A 21,080-nucleotide genomic window follows, 5' to 3' on the forward strand; every position below is an offset into this window, starting at 1 on the left:
TGTTAGAGGATAAATTCATTCACACTCTGTGTATAATAACTCGGAGAATTTGGTGACAGGATCTGAATGTAATTAGTTTTAATCAAACTTTGGTTGTTGCAAGTGTCTCGTTCCGGCCAGGGGAGGCTGAGATTCCGTGTCTCCAGCAGAGACCGGCAAGAATTGTGGAGTTTAATATAGAGGAAATTCAATCGGAATCTATCTAAGCGCTGGATCCCCTACAATATTTAAAAAATAAAGTTAAGAGAATAATTAAAGCTGGAGTGAGTCTCCGCTGCCAAGGAAAATGTGCCAGACGATTCGATAAAAAAGAGATTCATCTCCTTCTCTCCTCTGTAATTCAGAGCTCAGACACCTCTGCCCCCCAAGGTACGAACAGGTGATAAAACAAAAGCCTCTTCCGTATGCTACCAAATCCGTCTCCGCCATCCACGTGTCGCGATTCAACGATCGTCTTCTGATAACCAGTTTCGTCTCCATTGTCATCTTCTCTCGCTCTTAAAAGCTGGGAGGCGAGTGAAGAGACCCAAGAAAAGTGAGAGGGGGCAGGACGTGGGGAAGGGGAACGAGAGGCTGAGATTTCTCACAGATCCATTGAAGGGTTGCCTAAAACCCTTATCCTATCTTCAACTCATCTTTTATGGATTCTCCTGTAAATGCTTCCGGGCTTCAGCTGCTCATCCGTCTTCCTTTTTTCTCTTTCTGCATACTCCGTTCTTCTTCATTAGACTTTTTCTGAAGACACCGTTTCTTATCTGATGTTTGATAGGTCTAATTTGGTGGTAGACCGAACTTTGCAAAAGGGTTTTTCAGTTCCTGCTCTTCCCGAATTAGCTGGATTTTCTTTCTTCTGGTGAATGGCCCCCAAAGCTGGGCGTGCTAAGGGTAACAAAAGCAGAGCAGAGAAGAAGAAGAAAGAAGAGAAAGGTCTGACATTTGACAATTCTACACAGTTGTTGAACTGGGTTTCATGAAATCCTACTGTTTTCAAATTCATGTAAGCAGTTTTATTTATTTATTTGTCTTCTTCCCGTTTCAGTGGTGCCCAGTATCATTGACGTTACTGTTCTTACTCCTTATGATTCTCAAGTGATACTCAAGGTACTTCCGCAGCACTGTTCTTCTGCTTCTGCTTTCCCCCCTATTCTTTTCCTCTTTGTCTCTCTTTTCCTCTGTAATGCTGGTATCATGCATTGTAACTGCAGGGTATCTCCACTGATAAGATAATTGATGTGAGACGGCTCCTGGCTGTGCATATTGAGACCTGCCATTTCACCAATTATTCGCTGGCTCATGAGGTTGATTGCGAGCTCCTTACAGATCATTTCCAGTCTCTATCTCCAAGTCATTTGTAAATATTACTCCATGGCTTAGATATTGCACATTGCTATTTACAGAGCCGCGGACGGAGACTCAAGGATTCTGCTGATATCGTTTCCTTGAAGCCCTGCTCCTTAAAGATCGTGGAAGGTCAGTGATCATGCTACAAGATTCCCTGTTCAAATCAAAACATTTAATCCCTTAAAAATAACAGGCAATAGATTTGTCGCGTTTCCTTGGAATCCTCGCTTAACGAATTGAATGGACTCTACAGAAACGGGGTTGATATTTCCTATCACTTTTTTTTTTTTTGGCTGCGATCAACCGACAGTCCGCCGGAGTTTCCGCCGTCTTTCTCGTAAATAACTAGGCATCAAATAATTGCACACCGTTTTAGTTGTTGGCAGAACTGAAATTACACCCCTCGTCTCAGTTGATCGGATTTAGTAAAACTAATGACCGCCACGATCAGCTTCCAAGAAATATCTTCCGCTGTCAAATCAGTATTGGGAATTCGTTACTTCACTGTTTTACAGGCAAATTTGGAAGACGATGAAAGATAAATCGGTGAGAGCATATTTTGGCGCGGTTTTTCCTAGGGACTGCGCAATGAGTGCGCCAACCAGTATCTCACATTCATTCCGTACCCCTTCATGGCAAAGGTTTTCTGTTAATTAATCATTATGCAGTCTATAATATGATTGCTGTCCAACATGTGCGATAAAGCCGCCGTCCACGTATGGCGCGTGGGTTGGTTGGTGGATGGCTGACGACTATTTGTGACGGTACTACCCTCGGGAAACGGGTCTGACCTGGGTTGTTGTCGCTATGCAGAGGACTACACGGAGGAAGAACAAGCTGTTGCACACGTGCGGAGGCTGCTAGACATCGTCGCCTGCACAACGTGCTTCGGGAGTAAGTCGACCGCGAAGTCCAGAAAACAGCCAAACTCGGCCAACGGGAAATGTCAGTCACCGGCAAGTCGCTCCGTATTGGATGCCAATGGCCGAGTTTCTCCGATTTCGGAGCAGTTCGATATGGCTGCCATTCAGCCGATCCCCAACCTCTCCAATTTCTACGATTTCTTCTCCTCCTCCCACCTCACTCCGCCTGTTTTTTGTGAGTATTTTATTCGTTTGAATGTATTTGATCTGTTTTGAGAAATTAGTTTTGTTATGATTGGTAAAACAATGGATCGGACTCAGAGCTTTTTGTCCGCAGTTATGAAGAGATGCGATCGCCGAGATGAAGAGAGGCGTGAGGGCGAATTTTTCGAAATTGAGGTGCGTGCTCTTCTCTGTTTTAGGGTTTTTACTGCACTTAATTTATCGATTTTTTTTAGATCCGAGGTATAGGTTAAACGCGGACCCTCCAACAGCTCTGCAGTTTTGATATTAAATAAATATTTTATCTGATGGATCACTGCAAAGTGTCGGCCGCAATATTAGTGCTAGTGTTCTACACATGTCACAGTGACACTCGGGATCTTGGTGTCGGCTTTTGAGTTTTGCCTTTGTATCGCTCATGTTGGCCATCACAACTTGGAATGCAACCGAATGTTAACGGGCGCCTGAAGGATGAAAATCAAAATCTTAACCGCTGAGGCTAATATTGATGTTAGGTGTTCTGTTTTTTGTAGTCGGTCGGATAATCTATGAAAATGCCACCATTTAAAAAAAAACAAAAAAGTTGAAAATGTTATGTTGGAAAGAAGTTTAACCAGGTCATCTTGAGCTTTAACTTTGGGTTTGAAAGCAACATTGTAAGAAAGTTGTGTTAAAAAAATTGTATGCAAATATCAAAACTGTGAATTCCATTTGTCGATATCCATATTTCTTAACTTGATAACAGTTAAGAATTAACATTAACATGTGCCTCTATACTTAGAAAGAGGACAGATTGGAAGAGCCAGTATGATTTGATCATAATAATGATGGTGATGATGGTAATAATAATAATAGTAATGTAATACTATAATAATAATAATAATAATAACAATAATAAGAATGTGATATTAACAATATTAATAAGTAAGAAAAATAAATAATAGTAAGTTTCTGGGTTTCGCCTCAATGAATTATTGGGTGATGTTCCTAACCTGCAGTCGTTGTCTCAAATCTGACAAGGCCTAGGAGCCTACTGCATGTGCCAGTAATGAAGTTCAAATAGTAGTAATAATAATAATAATTTACTATAATTATTTTTATCATTATTGTTTGTTGATGGGTTCTGTGTATAAAATACAGATGTTTTTATTATTTATGACTGAGCATGATCCCAAAATTTAGTCATCAATATAATTTGCATGATTTTTTTCTCATCATATTTTCCTTGTCAATTTGATTAGTAGTCTGTCTATAAAGTGAAGTAAGGACATGCAGGTCAAGATTTGCAATGGGAAATTGGTAAATTTGGTCGCATCTGTTAAAGGCTTCTACCCTGTGGGAAAGCAGTTACTCCTAAGTCATTCACTGGTGGATCTGTTACAACAGCTGAGTAGGGCATTTGCCAATGTGGGTAATTGAAATTCTATTCTATTGTCAATAGTGCTTCAGTTGACGTTTCTATGACTTGAACTCATGGTTCAGCTTGTCATCACTTGTTTTTGTAAAATATGTTTGTCATTATGCTTATATTCCTCCAAATTGCAGGCTTATGACTCCTTGATGAAAGCTTTTGAGGAACACAATAAGGTGACCTTCAATTTTATTTTTAGAAAACCTTGGGATGCGGCACACGAATTTCTTGATTGGTTAAGGACACAGCTTTTTTCTTTTTAAACTTTGATGTTTTTCATTTGAATTCCAGTTTGGAAATCTTCCATATGGCTTCCGTGCAAATACGTGGTTGGTCCCTCCAGTTGTTGCTGAATCTCCATCCAAATTTCCATCTCTACCTATGGAAGACAAAAACTGGGGTGGTAGTGGTGGTGGTCAGGCTCAAGATGGAAAATTTGATCATAGGCCTTGGGCTACAGATTTTTCTATTCTGGCAAGCCTTCCTTGCAAAACAGAGGATGAGCGACAAATCCGTGATCGGAAGGCCTTTTTGCTGCATACTTTGTTTGTAGATGTATCTGTAACTAAAGCAGTTTCTTTAATTCGTCGAATCATAAATCAGGAAATCTCAGTTGCACAGAAAGCTCCTTCAGATCCGATACTATGTGAAGAGCAAGTTGGTGATTTATATGTAGTTGTGAAGAGACACCCGGCAGATACAAGTTTGAAGGTCAATGAGAAAATTGATTGTAGTCATATGCCTGGTATGACAATTAAAGAGGTCTCAAGAAGGAATCTCCTTAAGGGGATAACTGCAGATGAAAATGTTATTGTTCATGTAAGAAGACACAATCTCCTCTAATTCTTGTCTTGCTATAACATTCGATACCCTCCATCATCATATGAAGAGTGAATAATTATAGTTTCCATGCAGGATACTACTACCTTAGGCGTTGTGGTTGTTAGGTATTGTGGATACACGGCTGTTGTGAAAGTGTCTGGTGATATCAAGAAATTAGATTATCCAGTGAAAGACTTTGAGATTGAGGATCACCCAAATGGTGGTGCTAATGCATTGAACGTTAACAGGTATGTGAACTAGGTTGGTGGAGTACAATGATATGTATGTCTTCTTTTTCCTTTCAGTTGAAGCATGAAACTACAACTTTTCAGTGGATGGGCACAGCAACAGACCTGCTGCTATGACCTACACTGATGGGAATGGATGCATTATAAACTAGTATAAGATTCTAAGGTTTACTCATTAAAATGTAAATAGGGTCCAACATGATATTAAAAAATTACATATGTTATGTGCAACTAAAAAATCCTAGACATTCTATTTTGGACCTATATGTGGATGGGTCACTTACGGTTATTCTTGTTCTCATTTCTGATGTTTCTCCATTAGAAGAATTTTCACTGCTTGTTTGTCTTTGCTAATCATGCATACTATCTATACATGTGAAACATTTTATTCTTTTTACTGACAACGTGTATTGCATGCTTCAACTTTTATGTTTTCCAAAGTTAAGAAAATCTTGTAATGTCTAGAACCACATACATTTATTATCTCTGAGATTTTAGCATTGTCCGAATTCCTAAATCTGCATCTTGGTTGGAGCAATCTGCACATTAACCGTTAACCCCTTTTTCATACTGAAAGAAAGAAAAAAATTATCGTGAACTTCTTTTGCAGCTTAAGAATCCTGCTCCAAAAGGAATGTTGTTATCCTTCTTCTCCAGATGGCCTGAAAGCAGCTCAAAGTTTAGTGCAGAGAGTTCTTTGTGATAGCTTGGAAAAATTACAGGAGAGCTTGCCTTGTACACAGAGAACTATCAGATGGGAACTTGGTGCATGCTGGATACAACATTTACAGAATAAGGAAACATCATCAAGCAGTGAGAACGATGCAAAGGTGAGTGAGAAAGATACTAAGCTTCAGCCAGCCGTTAAAGGACTGGGAAAGCAGTTTGAACCCTTGAAGAAGGTAAAAAAGAAATCAGATGCACAGAACGGCCTTTCTGATTCAAGAAGTAAAGCATCAGATTTTGATACCACATGTGTTGGGGAGCCTTCTGATATATCAAGTGAAACTGCAATAAAGAAACTGGTTGCTGAAGAGGCTTTTAGAAAGCTGTGGGATTCTGGGACTGGTCTTCATACAAAGGTCATATAATTTTTAAAATAATGGTTATGAGAGTCTCTCTGTTGATATCTATCCTTTTTTACTTTTTTTCTTTTTTGAAGAACATTGTGCTATTTTTTTATATCTGGCATTGGCGGTATACTAATAGCTTGTCTTCTTAACTGCTTTCAAACAGTCACTGGATGAGCTAACCAGATTAGCTCACATGTATTATGATGATGTTGCTTTACCAAAGCTGGTAATCCTTATATTTCATATGATGGTCTTTTTTTTTGTGATGCTTGCTTAAAGCACATCATTTATTAGCCAGCATTGTTGCTCTTAACAGGTGGCAGATTTTGGGTCACTTGAACTCTCTCCAGTTGATGGGTGCACACTTACTGATTTCATGCACACAAGGGGACTCCAAATGCATTCCTTAGGTCGTGTGGTGAGAATACGAACACTTTTTCAATACTGAAGGTTGTTATGTTTGTTAGCGTGCAAATAATCACAAATTTCAGCTTCCTGAATTTCGTAGTAAATGAAAAAGACCATAGGAAACTGCAGGATGATAGTGTCAGTTGTAGATGTAGTGAGTAGGGACTGTTGCAGGGAAGGGAGAGAGGATCCAAGTGATGGAGTTAGCTAAGTAAACACATGAAAATTTCTTTACAAGTGGAGTTAACAATTTCCTCTAAAAAGTGCAGAGTTTACTGCATTATACATGGGAACAAGCTGCTAACACTAAAGAATAAAAAACACGTGCAGGATTAGAATTTTCAGAAATATGAACAAACAACAATGTACTTGCACGAATTTTTTATATTTATTTATGGCTCCTTCCTGGTATATATTTGCATATGTTTACCTCGTATACTAGCAGTTAAAGATGTAGTTCAGATTTTTTCTAGAATCACATCAAATCTTAGACTTTCTGCATTATTCTTGTTAGATTTTCCAAATAGTGAAGAGATTTGTGCTTGTAATTTTAGCCTTGGAGGAGTGTTACCTGAACCGAACGTCCTGCTTGATAATTGCATGTAGGACCATAATATTTTCAATTAATTGCATTATGAAATAAGGGGCATCTCTATGGGACTACTTCATAATACCTCTAACAGAATCATTATTTTAACTTTGAGAAATTTATTTTTTCATGCCAATGACCAGGTTGAACTATCAGAAAAACTCCCTCACATACAAGGTCTTTGTATCCATGAAATGGTTACTCGAGCATTCAAGCACTTACTAAAGGCTATTGTGTCTGCTGTGGAGAATATCGATGAGTTATCTTCTGCAATAGCTGCAGCTTTGAATATATTGCTGGGCTCCTGTCCAATGCAAAACGTTGATCATGAATTGAATGAGTTATATGTTCTGAAGATGGCATGGTTACGAACCTTTCTCAAGAAAAGATATAATTGGAATTTAAGAGATGATTTTCAACATTTGAGAAAGTTCTCAATTCTTCGTGGGGTTTGTCACAAGGTATCATCCTGCTATTAGATTTATCGGAATGTTAAATTTTCTATATATTCCTTATTCTGAATGATTATATCATTTTGGAGTACGAGGAAGATATTTCAAGAATGATGTTAAAGTTTAGGGGTATTTTGGTGATTTTACTGTGGTTTATTGTGTGTTAAAAGTTTTAGTTAGGAAGATATCAGTTAGACATGTCCAATGATGTAATTTTTGCCTTTTTTGTTACTGTTTATGGCTGTAATTGATATGTTTGTGTTGGTTGTTTTGATATTACATTCCAGCATGTTTTGTTAAGAATTTGTTGAGGTTGGTTGCAGATACCAGTGAAGTTGTTCGCAAGATCTCGGTTAGTTTAGATTCCAAGGAATCTCATGCTATTCAAATAACATCTCTTAAGCTGAATGAACAGAATTATGTTAACTGCTTGAGAGATGTTTCTAAAGGACAAAAGGAAGCTGAAATTTCTTAGTGAAGTTCCTTATACCCCTCCTAATGATGACTGGGAAGTAGAAGACAACCAAGTTATGAGTTGGCTAGTAAACGGTATGGAAGAAAGCCCCAGTGATCAGGTTATGAGCTGTAATACATCCAAGGAGATTTGGGACAATCTGAAATCTATTTTTTTCCAAGAAACCCATCTATCCAGAGGTTGTGTTATGAATCATATGGATGCTTAAATATTGTCGATTATTTAGATGCTGACTGTGCAGGGTCGAAGTTAGACAAAAAATCTACTACAGAGTATTGTGTGTTCGTAGGAGGCAACCTTATCAGTTGGTAGAGTAGAAAACAGGATGTAATTGCCTGATCTAGTGTTGAGGCTGAGTATAAAATGATGGCGCACACTAGAAGTGAGCTTATGTGGGTCAAATTTATGTTATAGGAGTTTGGTTTGGGGGGGATGGTCCAATGGAACTTAAATGTGATAACCAATCAACAATAGTCTACAAACAAAAGTGGATTGCCATTTTATTCATGGTGCAGTATTAAGTGGTAAGGTGACTACTCCATATGTAAGGACCATGAATCAGATTGGAGATTTGTTCACTAAGGCCTTTGGAAAGCGTCCCTTCTTCAACTTTTGTTCCAAGTTGAGATTGGTGGATCTATGTGCCCTAGCTTGAGGGAGAGTGTTAAAATTCAGGGGTATTTCAGTAATTTTAGTAATTTTACTATGGTGTATTATAACTTAAGTTCTAGAAAGGAAGATATCAGTTAGACATGTCCAATGATGTAAATTTTACCTTTTTTCGTTACTATTTTGTGGCTGGTATTGATATATATAATAGGGGTAATATAGATATTTTCCTTATAAGTCACGTAAATGATTTAATAAAGAGATTAGGGGTTGTATGGAAACCCCTAATGAGGCTGTTCTTTCTTGCAGCATCTTCTCCTATTTCTCTTCTCCTCGTCCACTTTCTTGCTCCATAATTCTTCTTCTATCTTATTTTACAAATGATAAATGATGATGAAAATCTATTTAAATGCTTTGCTTACTTATCTATTTCTTGATTTGTTTAGGTTGGACTGGAGTTGACTCCTAAAGATTATGATATGGACAGCCCGGACCCTTTTAAAAAATCTGATGTTATCAGCATGGTTCCCGTGTATAAAGTAAGATCTTCAAGTATCTCGTCGATTTTTAGTCAAATATCTACAGGTGGCTTTAACAAGATATTATTATGTTCTATAGCATGTAGCATGCTCCTCAGCAGATGGGCGGACCTTGTTGGAATCATCTAAGACTTCTTTAGACAAAGGAAAGCTAGAGGATGCTGTTAACTATGGGACAAAGGTGAATAAATCAATTTCCATCAAATGCACTGTAATTTATGATTGGTCTTGGTGTATGCATTGATGTTCTTGAGATATTTAAATTTGAAGGCACTCTCAAAGATGATTGCAGTATGTGGGCCCTACCACCGTCTGACAGCTAGTGCATACAGTCTGTTAGCTGTTGTTCTTTATCATACAGGGGATTTTAATCAGGTAACTACAGAGCGAGTAGTATTTGAATAAAATTTCCACCATTTCATTCTCTATATATAGCTCTTTTACGCATCTTTATGTAAATACATTTTTCAGCATGTTTGTTTTATTAAGGGAACTCATATCCAAGCAAGACATCTTCACATGTCCCCATCTCTTATTTTTTGTCCTTTCCCTAACAAATATAATGAAGTTCCAATCTAACTGTTTGGATTGTGGTAAGAAAAGGTTTCATGTGAAAAATTCTGCCAAAATTTGTGGTTACTGATAAACAGTAACATGCACAATATCTCAATTTGTATGCTTGCAAAGGTTAATTTTACTTAGATAATTTCTTAGATCTGTGTTGACATAAGAAGTATTAATGCTCTACAGATCCCCAGTGGCTGTGCCAAACAGTTCTCTGATGAGTTTACATTACAGTAGTAGCATATCTTTTATTTGTTCCTTTGTGAAAGTTTGACAAGGCTAATATACTGATGAACGAGTCTTTTAGGCATTAACAGTGGTCTGAACTTCTTTTCATTCTATGAAATAGAGTTTTACATTTATATTTTTTCACAGGCGACTATTTATCAACAGAAGGCTCTTGATATCAATGAGAGGGAACTTGGCCTTGATCACCCAGATACAATGAAGAGCTATGGGGATCTATCTGTTTTTTACTATCGTCTGCAACACATCGAGCTATCATTGAAGTAAGTTTAGGATAGGTCACTATTTCTTCCTTTTGACTTGTTAAAGGTGATCTTAATCAATGTAATACTTAAGACTTAATGCTACTGCTTTCAAAACACTATCTGCTCATCTGTGTTCATGCCATGTCCGTTTCTAATCCATTGAATTCTTTGAGTCAGCTTTTAATTAAACCTCATTTTTCAAGTTCCCTTATAAATCTATTTCTGTAACATGTCTTGCGGGATTGATGATGTTGATTATTCAACTGGGATGAATTATCAGATCTTGTGTTCTAAAAAGTGGGATAACTGTTTCAACTCTCACCATTTCCAGAAAGAGGTTCAACAAGAGCCACCACAAAGTCCAGTTCTTGGATTTTCTACAGAAAGAGGTTCAACAAGAGCCACCACAAAGTCCACTGCTTGGATTTTCTACATAACTATGGTTGTTTAAAAAGTCATGCTTGATTAAGTGCTAAAGTCTTTTTGGCCTGGATAACTACTTAAGATAATGTGTTTGAGCATTTTCACCGGAAGACAAGAAAGTAAGAGTTAGCCATCTGATTTTTTTTCTTCTAGTCCTTAAAGTGCCACGGTCAACGTTTCCTAGTGTGATGGGCAGGGTGACCAGATTCTGACTGCACATGGATTACCAAGGACACATTACAGCAGTTGGATCCTGATTTGTTCGAGTATTACCATAGTCTGCAGGAATCCGACTTGACAAGGTCAAGTTTTTCCTAGCCTGGGAGAGTTGATGGGGACATCTCTCATGTGCCACTGATTACACGAGTCTATACTCGGAGACACCGGACTACGACTAGACTCATTACATTGTAGTTGAGGAGTTAAGCGTTTAGGATAGATTTATTTTATTTTGTATTGTCCTTAGAAGTAATTAGGGGTATTTTGGTCTTTAGGGACAATTTTACTATCAGGGGTATTTTGGTTATTTTAAAATATTCTAGGGTTTTGGGTACTTTATAAACCCGTTATGCATGTAATTGAGTATTATTGATTGATTGGATTAAAACTTTTTCCTCCCGCTGTTCTTCTTCTCCCTCTCTTCCTTTCTTCTTCTTCTCCTTCTATATTCCCCAATTCTCCCTCGCTGCAACTGCCTGACACTCATCCTGCATCATATTAGTATGAAGAGAATTATGGTTCTTATTTTCTAGCATCTTATCTAGATTTATATGATAAATTTGCATCCTGGCAATTATTTCTATAATTTTTTATTTTTCTGTTTGACTAGTTAAGTTGCAGGTTGATAAATATTAACTTTAAAAAATTCTTCCTACCTGCTTTACCTTGTTTTCCTAATTTTGTCGTATTTATAGTTTTTCTGCTTTTTGGAATTTTATTACCCTAGGCAAGTGTCCTGGTTACCTATGTAATTAGGTAACTTCTCTTGACATTGCTTTTGAGAAATTAATAGACATGTGGTATATTCGTACTACAAATATAAAGTGCTAAATGAACAAATTTAATCTGAGTAAGGCATCTAATTATAGGATTTAGTTTGGTTTGCCTACCTGCAATTTATGCTTTTATAATTATGGGTAATGGCTTTTGTTTTGGTTTTATGTTTCACATTATTTTATAATTTATATTAGTCATTCCATAAAAAAAAATTATATTAGTCACCGTGGTTACTTTTCAAATGTAGCTATATAGTAGGCATCCGAAATTGGTTGAGTTTGCATGTGCATTTTCTTAGTGTCGACTGAACAAACTATGAGTCAGATTTGGGCATTTCTAAATACTTCTCAATCTCAAATTCTTACTTACTGCAGCAAAGATTTAAAATGTCCTACTACTTAGTACATACTTGTTCTAACGTTTGGTTTAACTGCAACTTTGCTGACAACAAATAAATGGAAATTTTTGGTTCTTCTTAGAGTTGCAGAGCAGACAACGAATCAAAATTTGGCCTTTCTAAGTGCTTTAGTGTAAATTTTTATTTGCTAAAGAAAATATATAAAACCATCTGATGATTAGTACATATTTTGTTGAGGTTTGATCTATAACTGTCTGCTTTTACTGACAACAAATAAATGAAAATTTTATCATATTAAGAAATGGCAGAGTAATGCACTTTTAACTGTTTCTGTTCTCTTATGTTTTCAGATATGTCAATCGTGCATTGTACCTTCTCTATTTCACATGTGGACTGTCGCATCCAAATACTGCTGCAACCTATATAAACATGGCCATGATGGAAGAAGGCATGGGAAATGTTCATGTTGCACTCAGATACCTTCATGAGGCTCTTAAGTGCAATCAAAGATTATTAGGAGCTGATCACATTCAGGTCTATAGATTGAAACTCATGACTACTCCTTGCCATCAAGAAGAATCTACAAATTATAACTGAAGTTAATTATACTTACACTAAATCTGTGGAAAATTAATGATGAACTAACTGGTTTTATCAAAATTTCATGCTGTTATCTGTCAGACTGCTGCAAGCTATCATGCAATAGCCATAGCTCTGTCCCTGATGGATGCTTACTCCCTCAGTATGCAACATGAGCAAACCACATTACAGATACTTCAAGCAAAACTAGGCAGTGAAGATCTTCGGACTCAGGTTGGTCCTCCTCATGACAAATTGGATATGGTATACTGGATTTAATTTTACTGGTAAAGTGTCATGTTGAAAATTAAGCTTGCTATTCTCCCATGCAGGATGCTGCTGCATGGCTAGAGTACTTTGAAACAAAAGTTTTGGAGCAACAAGAGGCGGCCCGAAATGGAACTCCTAAGCCAGATTCGTCCATTGCAAGCAAAGGTCATCTTAGGTACTCACAATATACTCAACTTATTCTGCAAAGTCGCATAAATAATTTGCATTTTACTTAAAATACATTCATAATTTGAACTGTAACACATAATGTGATCAGTGTATCAGATCTTCTTGACTACATAAACCCAGATCAGAACTCAAAAGGAAGAGACTTGCTGAAGAAACAAAGGCGAGCAAAGGTAGTTAAACCAGCCTCATAACCTTAACATTGATAAACAAGAAGAACTTCAAACTTGATGTGCATATGGTCATTGTTCTGGTGGACTGACAAAAAGTTTTCTTGACAGATTCATCTGTTCTCTTTCTGATGTTCTTTGATGGGTAATGCAGATTGGTGATAGACAATCCAAAGAAAGAGTTGATGGTATTTCAACAGCCGAATCTGTTATTAAAAACATGGGAAGTGAAGAAGGTCAAGATGAATTGCCCCAAGAGAAGTTAAAAGAAAATACGGATTCCACCAAGGATGCAGCAGTAAGAGTGGATAAGATGCCACTAGAAGACGAAGTATCAGATGAAGGATGGCTAGAAGCTACGACAAAAGGGCGCACAGGAAACATTGGGGCACAAAAGTTTGGCCAAAGAAGACCAGCTCTAGAAAAAATTAACATTAACAACTCTGAGCCTTCAGGATATCGAGATGGCAACTATAAGAGGAGTAAAACTGCATCATCACCTCAAAGTACAAATACTGCAGCAGGGAAGGTTTTGAAGAGGTCTAGCTCAGAGGTTGAAGAGTACTCGGACAAGGTTCATTTGGATATTTTTGTCGGGAAGGTTTTGAGAGAGTCAAGCTTGAAGAGTGGGGAGGACCCAAACAAGGTTTCTGTCTTGAATCCTTTAAAGAGAGTTGAATTGAATCAGAGCTCAAGACTTGTTAAAACTGTTAGCAAATTGCCTTCTGAAAGATCAAATCTCACTGTAGTTGCTTCAAAAGCTTTGTCTTACAAGGAAGTTGCCATTGCACCACCTGGTACAGTCTTAAAGGCAGCATTGGAGAGCCAAGAGGAAGGTAAGGAGGTAGTTGATACCACGGTACCCGATGTTGGAGTAGAAGAAGGGAAACCTGTCAGTGAGAACGAATTTGAAAACAATGTTTCTACTGTGGAATCATCTTTATGTGACATGGAGACAGCCGATCCCAAGGTTGAAGAGGGTGTGGACTTGTCTAGTGAGGAGAAGAGAACAGAAATAAATGGGAGCAAGCTCTCGGCTTCAGCTCAGCCATTCAATCCAGGGTCAATGTCTTTGATTGGACATTCATTCAATTCAATGGGAGTGGAAGGATGCTATGATCAGGGGACTCTTCCACCTCTGACAGTTTCTTCGAGACGCCCTTATGGGCCTAGGTCACCTATGTATTACAGAAGTGGTTACTCGTACCGAGTCATACCTAGTCATCTTCACGGTGAACATGCTATTGCCAAAAGGAGCAACTTGAGCCCTCCCAAAGCTATGAACCCTGACGCTGCTGAGTTTGTCCCAAGAAAAGCTTCATTACAGCATCCTGAAGCTGATATGAGTAACCAGTCGCAGTCTTTAACTAATTTGAGTACTAAGTTGAATGAAGAGAAGAAACTAAGTCTGCAAACAGTTCCCAAAGGTAAAGATGCAAAAACAAACAGCGTTGGCTGTAATACAGAAAAGTCTGAGCTTGCAAGACAGATATTGCTTAGTTTCATTGTTAAGTCCGTTCAGCATAATATGGACTCCTCAAGTGAAAATCATGATAGTCAGGAGAAGGCAGAAAATTCAGGCTATACATGTGGAGAGAGCGGAAACATTAGAGTTACCCGTGAAAGTGCCGCTGATCATGGATTGAATAGACGTGGTGACTCGGCTAAAACTATCAAGGATAGAGAAGGATTCACATTAGTTGCCAAGAGGAGAAGAAATAAACAGAAATTCAGCAATCCGGTAAATGGTTTATATTCTCAACAGTCAATCTGCACAGCGACCAAGGGAAACACTCTGGTAGTAAATTGATTTTTATTTATTTTTGTTTCAGATCATGAATAATGAAATCGTTTTTTGAACTTGATTTCTTAGTGTATCTCAATCATTATGCCTCTAGTTAAGTACAAGCAAGTACTATTATCTACACTTGCCATCAAAACTGTATCCACAATATTATCCTAATAATTTCGAAAAATTTTATTTTCACATGTATAAACTAACATATTTCTTGATCATATTTGTATCACATTTGTATGATCAAATTTAATACAAAAGGTTTGCGGAAACTGTTTTTAACCGAAGCTCTGATATCATGGCAGGGGTCTCAGACTCATCTCAAATTAACAAGAGTCTCAGAGTAGGTTGGCTCCAAATAATACTAGTTTTTTATTTTGGCACGACGTCACCGGTGGGTCGAGTCGTTTTTTCCAAGGATTTTTAGGCTCGATTACAGGAGTTCCGTTTTCCGCCACTGATTGGCGCCACCACCAGCCAGTACTCTAGGGGTGGCATCGAGCCGAGCCGAGCCCGAACCTGCCTATGTTCGAACCAAGCCTGATTTAAATATTTCGAACTCGAGCTCAAGCCGAGCCTAGCCTCGAGCCTAAAATTGTTATCAAGCTCGAGCTTCAAGATTCATTTAAAACTTTTAAAAAATTACATGTCTCAAGTTTGAGTTCCAACATACATTTAAAACTTTTCAAAAAATACATGTCAAATAAATTGTATATAAAATTATACATACATTTTACATAAAATTGGGCATCCATTTTACATAAAATTGGGCATGACCTCTACTTAAAATTGAGCATAAGGGTAGCATCGAACCCAGCTGAGTTTGAACCTTTCTATATGGTTTGAAGCAGTCTCCGAGGGCGTGGTTTGGAAGGTTCACAAATTTTATGAAATCTATCAGATACAAGCAATGCAACTCAGATCATACTCTCTTCCTGAAATATAACAAGGAGGCCATCACAAGTCTTATTGTGTATGTTGATGATATGATAGTAACTGGGTATGATCTAGAAGAAAAAAAAGCATTGCAAAGTCATCTTGCAAGAGAGTTTGAAATAAAAGATCTTGACTACTTAAAAATCTTTTCTTGGTATTGAAGTGTCACGATCCAAGGAGGGAATTTTTTAATCTCAACGAAAATATGCTTTGGATTTATTGAAGGAAACTGGCATGTAGTCTAGTCAGTACTCCTATGGAAGAAAATTTGAAACTGGGAACACATTCAGATCAAGTCCCTGCTAACAAGGAACGTTATCCGAGAATAGTTGGGAGGTTAATGTATCTTACTAGACCATATTTAGCTTATGTACTAAGTGTGGTTAGTCAGTTTATGCACTCTCCAAGTGAAGAACATATGAATGCCGTCAACCGTATCCTGCACTACTTGAAATCATCTCCAGGGAAAGGAATTTTATTTAAAAAGGGAAGTGATTTGAAAATTGAAGGTTATACCGATGCCGATTCGGTTGGGTCAATAGAGGATCGACGGTCTACATTGGATACTTTACATTTGTAGGTGGAAATTTGGTCACTTGGAGAAGTAAGAAACAAGAGGTGGTGGCTAGATCGTCAGCTGAAGCCGAATACAGGGGAATGGCCAAGGCAATATGTGAATTATTATGGATCAAAAATCTGATATAAGAACTACATATTGAGCAAACAAGTCCTATGAAATTATATTGTGACAATAAGGCAACATGTGATATTGCCCACAACCCAGTCCAGCATGATAGAACTAAACATGTTGAAGTTGATAAACACTTTATTAAAGAAAAGTTAGAAGCAAGAATCATCGAAGTCCCTCATGTTCGATCTGAGGATCAGTTTGCCGATGTGCTAACCAAGGTAGTGTCTTACCTAACTTTTAACAATTGTCTTGACAAGTTGGGCATGAGTGATATCTATGCACCAACTTGAGGGGGAGTGTTAAGATTTACTCTGAGATTTCTCCCCTTAAGGAGAAATCATGTAAATATCCTGTAAATCCGGTGATTGTGTAATCCCGTTAATCACTTGTAATTCTTCCATGTATATTCTGTAAAACGGCAATTTAAGCCGATGATGTGAATGAGAAAAGATGAAAGAAATTGAAGTCGTATTCTTTAGTCCTTTGTCTTCCCTCTCAATCTCGTCGTCCGTCAGGTAATTCTCTTTCTCTGATTCATAAATGAAAGGGGTATCCCTGAAGTGCTTTTAGTCAGTGCTGAAGAATGATGGCCTCAAACACAACTTCTTGATATACTGTACCATTTTTGCTCATTTTACTGGAGAAAATAGCCAGCATAATTCACTTGGAAATGGCTTCTGTTAGACTTTCGAAGAAATTTCTCTTATATCTCGTAATAGAACTTCGATGGCTTCTACACTGCATACATGTTCGACTTCATAATTTCATTTTTATAAAGTTAATTTCAGGCTTTTATCTCACAGTCACAGATATTCTTGTTGAACATGTCTCTTTTCTGTAATGAAACTTTAATCTTCACCTGCAAAACATCTTTCGTTTGTTCCAGCAACTTTTTATCAAACATCTATTCATGTCATGAATGTTCTCACGAGTAAGCATTTTCCCATGACTGTCCAATTCACCTATTGGTCAATTGCTGAATTTACTGATGATGGTCTAATATTCCAGTGTCAAGAATATGAGATGGCAAGCATCTACTATTAGGTCTTTGAACCCGTTTTCCTGAGTGCAATACCTTCAGCTTAATTGAGTATTCATTTAAGTTGGTAGTTTAGTAGTTTATCATCTGCTTAATGGACGGTTCATTTGTCTTTTATGTAGGATACTGGTAGGGCTGATTTCTAAGGCTTCTGGATTTCTTTGGATTCTTTTCTTGTTTTGTTTGATGTTGCAAAAGTTCTTTTATCTTCCTTTTTTTTAAAAAAAAAGTTCTTTGATCTTGTTTTGTATTGATTTTTTGTTACAAATTTTAAAAGAGTCGTATGACTTTGAAAATATAACATAGTATCAATGGAGGTAGAGATTAGAGGTTGACTGTTCAAATTGACAAAATAAAACCAAATATGTAAGTCTGTGCTCAGGGTAAAAATGATAAATAAATTATATATCTCTTTGAATAACTTCCGAATACAGAAGCAAGAGAGCTTTATGAGGTGCTTCCCAGAGGTTCACTTTACTTACCATTTCTCATTCAAACGAGACCAAAACTAGAGTCCCTTGATCTTAGGACTCTTGGAATGATTGAATTTGGACGAGTTTGTTAAAAGAGGAAAGGAACACAGACTTCAGACTTCAGAATGGTGGGGTAAAATCCAAACCTAAACAGACAATGCAGACCGAGATATAGATTGTTGGATAACAGTTCTGTGCTTCTCTTTGTTAGCCGAGTTCTGAAATTCAGTAATAACAGCAAAGCTGAATCCTTGGTTCTGCTTTACTGTCTCATAAGGGGATGCCACCAATACCAATACAGTAAAATTAAAGTTGCACCTAATCTTTCTCAACAGTTATCAACTTTTCTGTGCTTCTATGTAATGTTTTATTTTATTTTGTAGTTGGTTATTAATGTAATGAATTTTGTGACTGTACTTCAGTTTGTTGATTTACATATAATCTCTTAATAACATATCATATGCAGATCTTCTGAACTTTTTTTATCGATTTCTTTTCTAACTTTTATGTGTTTTCGGATTCACGACAAATCTCACCATAATTGTGTCTCAGATCACCAAAAGCCTAAACAATTATGTTTTGAAGAACAGAAGTAACATTTATGAATATTTCACCTGTGCACCTTTCTCTGTGTATTATTAGCTTTATTAAATTTTGATTTTGAAATCTTTGTTTTCAGGCTGAGTTTAATAAAGCAATACAGTGATGTCAAATCAATTTGGTGCACGTATGAATCCAGTCAGCCCAATGGATGTTCACAGCCAGAAGACTTCTCTAGAGCGTCTTCATCATGTTGAGAAGGTGAGATCTGTGAAACCATTGTTCTAGTGGCATGATAATTTCTTTCAGTAGACGCGCTGAACATTTTGGTCATGGAAGAGGTATTATGACTTGGATATCATGCCAGGACGTGCATTTGGCCTTTGGACAATGGCTGCATTCAACCTAGCCCTGGGGGTGCCATTGTTTTTTCACAGTCATTGACCACCAAAAAACCATTTTCCATAAAATCGTTGAAAGGTATGTACAGTTCTTGAGACATTGAGTGAGGCATTTATTCACTTGTATCCACTAAGTAACCATTCTAAAGCCCCCTCCCTCCCAATGGGTATTAGCTGCTTCTTATCTGATGTCTGCTTCTAGTTGTCTGGCACATATCATGAGAAAGGATGGTTATAGTGGAAGAGGACTACAAAGATCACTTGAATCCACCGAGGTTCCTTATTTGTTAACTAAAAAAGATTGAGGTGGTGTATTATAGCTATTCAACTATTTGAACTTTCATTTGAATGTTGAACCCTAGTGAAACTTGAATACAAGACCTCACACTAAAAAACACCCTCAAGTGCTCATTGAGCTTTTTGACCATTCAATCCAATGTTATCAATTTCAGGTGGATTTTGGTATATTCTGTTTGTAATGAAATATTGAAATCATCGTGCATGCAGAGAATAGTCAATGTGTTGGAGCTTGCTGGAGGTGTGATAGATGAGCTAGGAAATTCAACAGGTCCGAGAATGGAAGTGCTCAACCATCACTGCCGTGAGTTTATGTCCTTTATGATCCCTTCTTTCATGCATGCTGTTGGATTACTACGTTTGAAGGGTTATCAAGTTTGTCATTCGGGTGTTATAATTCATGAAAATATATAGCTTTTTGCCTTAAGATGATGAAATAGATATATCTTCCTTTCATTATTGTGCTTTTCAAGTTGGTATCTGGCTGTAGTCTGAGGTCTTCATTAGTTTCCTTTGGTATCATGTAATTGAATTTTTTCATCCCATCACTGAAGACAACGAGGGACCATTGACCCTCTCATATGACTCTCTCTTTATAGCAACAATGATGTTCTTTATTGAATTCGTGAGCAATATTTTTTGTGATTTTCATTGTAAATGCAGGAGATCCAAATGACATTGCGTTAAGGAAATCAAGAGTACTTGTGAATACAGGCCCTTTGAGAAGTGTGATTATAGTTCAAGAGTATCTAATGAGATCTGCTTCCAGAAACTGGAATATGTTATTGAGCAATTGGATGTCATGGAACAGGGCATTGGTCTGTACACTGGTTCCTTTTGATCGATCATGCCACTAGTAGGTTTTTCAAGATCGTAGAATTGTGGAATTGTGGACAATTGGATCAGTTTTCCTTATTTGCTGATTTACTTAGTTGAACTAGCAGTAATTTACAGTAGAATAAGCATTAAAGAAGCAAAAAGAAAAAAAGAAAAAAAGCCTTGAAAAAATGAGTAACTGAGGAAAAATAGACTTATGTTGAGAGATTAAAACGTCCCATTCATTTTATTGTTAAACATTCCCTCCAGATTCAGCTCTTGACCTTTAAACTAGACAACAAGATAAAAAAGAGAAGACAAAAAAGGAGATGATCATGCAGTAGACCTTATTCATTTATTCGGCGCTAATCCAGAGCTGATCTGAGAAACTCTTAATGACCCACAACGACGGCATGCTGTCGTAAAAGCATCATGGTATCCTCTTCCGCCTCTTCCCCTCCTTCCTCAATCAAGGGCTCTGCGACTGGGATATTGGTTGCGCCACCAATGGATCCCACTGCACCTGTTGCAGCAGAGCCATCGGCGTGGGTGTCTTCGACCAAGAGGGTGCAGACGAGGAGTGCAAGCAGGGCGATGGAGACGAATGAAGTCTTGGCCATTGGAATGGATTGATGCGTTCGTTTTTTTGGGTTTCAAGGATGATCAATTTGCAGCAGCTTGAACCGGATTAACGATGAAATCGAGTTGTGTAAGCTGGTACTTAAAAAGGAGGAGATTTCCTGTTTCGTTCATGGTAGTAAAATCTCTAGTTTTAGTAAATGAATACCAGATCCAAGGCGGAGGAGAAGCTGAGAAAAAAAGGAAGACGTTTTATTCCAGTGGTTCTTGTGGGTTTTCATTCACAATTTTTGCGGATCTATCTACCCCTAATGAGATGTGCCTATTCTTTTTATAGAATATTATAAGAAAGGAAATACCATACATGACAATGAAAAAATATATTTAATACAAATAAATTTGAATTTTAATAACTAAATCACAA

At 37.4% G+C, this 21,080-nt stretch overlaps 1 protein-coding gene across 6 annotated transcripts; it reads left to right on the forward strand.

Annotated features, from left to right (window-relative positions):
* The first annotated feature begins 398 nt into the window (after positions 1 to 398).
* Positions 399 to 20,967, forward strand: LOC137937577 (protein REDUCED CHLOROPLAST COVERAGE 3-like). Of its 6 annotated transcripts, none has more exons than XM_068782666.1 (28): positions 399 to 652; positions 770 to 927; positions 1,040 to 1,101; positions 1,206 to 1,298; positions 1,398 to 1,470; positions 2,155 to 2,439; positions 2,542 to 2,603; positions 3,702 to 3,833; positions 3,972 to 4,013; positions 4,129 to 4,656; positions 4,753 to 4,907; positions 5,518 to 5,989; positions 6,144 to 6,206; positions 6,297 to 6,398; positions 7,121 to 7,438; positions 8,960 to 9,052; positions 9,132 to 9,233; positions 9,323 to 9,427; positions 9,992 to 10,125; positions 12,235 to 12,418; positions 12,566 to 12,697; positions 12,796 to 12,908; positions 13,011 to 13,092; positions 13,244 to 14,887; positions 18,703 to 18,824; positions 18,903 to 19,043; positions 19,472 to 19,565; positions 19,925 to 20,967. In XM_068782666.1, exons 2-25 carry the CDS (start codon positions 858 to 860, stop codon positions 18,727 to 18,729), a joined length of 5,073 nt encoding a protein of 1,690 aa, XP_068638767.1. In that variant the 5' UTR covers positions 399 to 652; positions 770 to 857; the 3' UTR covers positions 18,730 to 18,824; positions 18,903 to 19,043; positions 19,472 to 19,565; positions 19,925 to 20,967. The 6 variants fall into 6 exon arrangements, with proteins under 6 accessions (XP_068638767.1, XP_068638766.1, XP_068638765.1 ...); XM_068782665.1 differs by having other exon boundaries at positions 18,931 to 19,043; XM_068782664.1 differs by having other exon boundaries at positions 18,703 to 19,043.
* Positions 20,968 to 21,080: the final 113 nt, after the last annotated feature.

Source organism: Aristolochia californica, unplaced genomic scaffold (genome assembly GCF_029961685.1).
Source record: "Aristolochia californica isolate CCGP_79_NKW_82.1479 unplaced genomic scaffold, dmAriCali1.0.hap1 SCAF_7, whole genome shotgun sequence".
Taxonomy (NCBI): domain Eukaryota; kingdom Viridiplantae; phylum Streptophyta; class Magnoliopsida; order Piperales; family Aristolochiaceae; genus Aristolochia; species Aristolochia californica.

Excerpts from the sequence above, each read along its gene's own strand:
- LOC137937577 (XM_068782664.1), top strand. The coding sequence starts at position 858 with ATGGCCCCCAAAGCTGGGCGTGCTAAGGGTAACAAAAGCAGAGCAGAG. Across the intron at positions 2,440-2,541 it reads CCTCACTCCGCCTGTTTTTT|TTATGAAGAGATGCGATCGC; the intron begins GTGAGTATTTTA and ends TTTTGTCCGCAG. Across the intron at positions 12,419-12,565 it reads TAGGAGCTGATCACATTCAG|ACTGCTGCAAGCTATCATGC; the intron begins GTCTATAGATTG and ends GTTATCTGTCAG.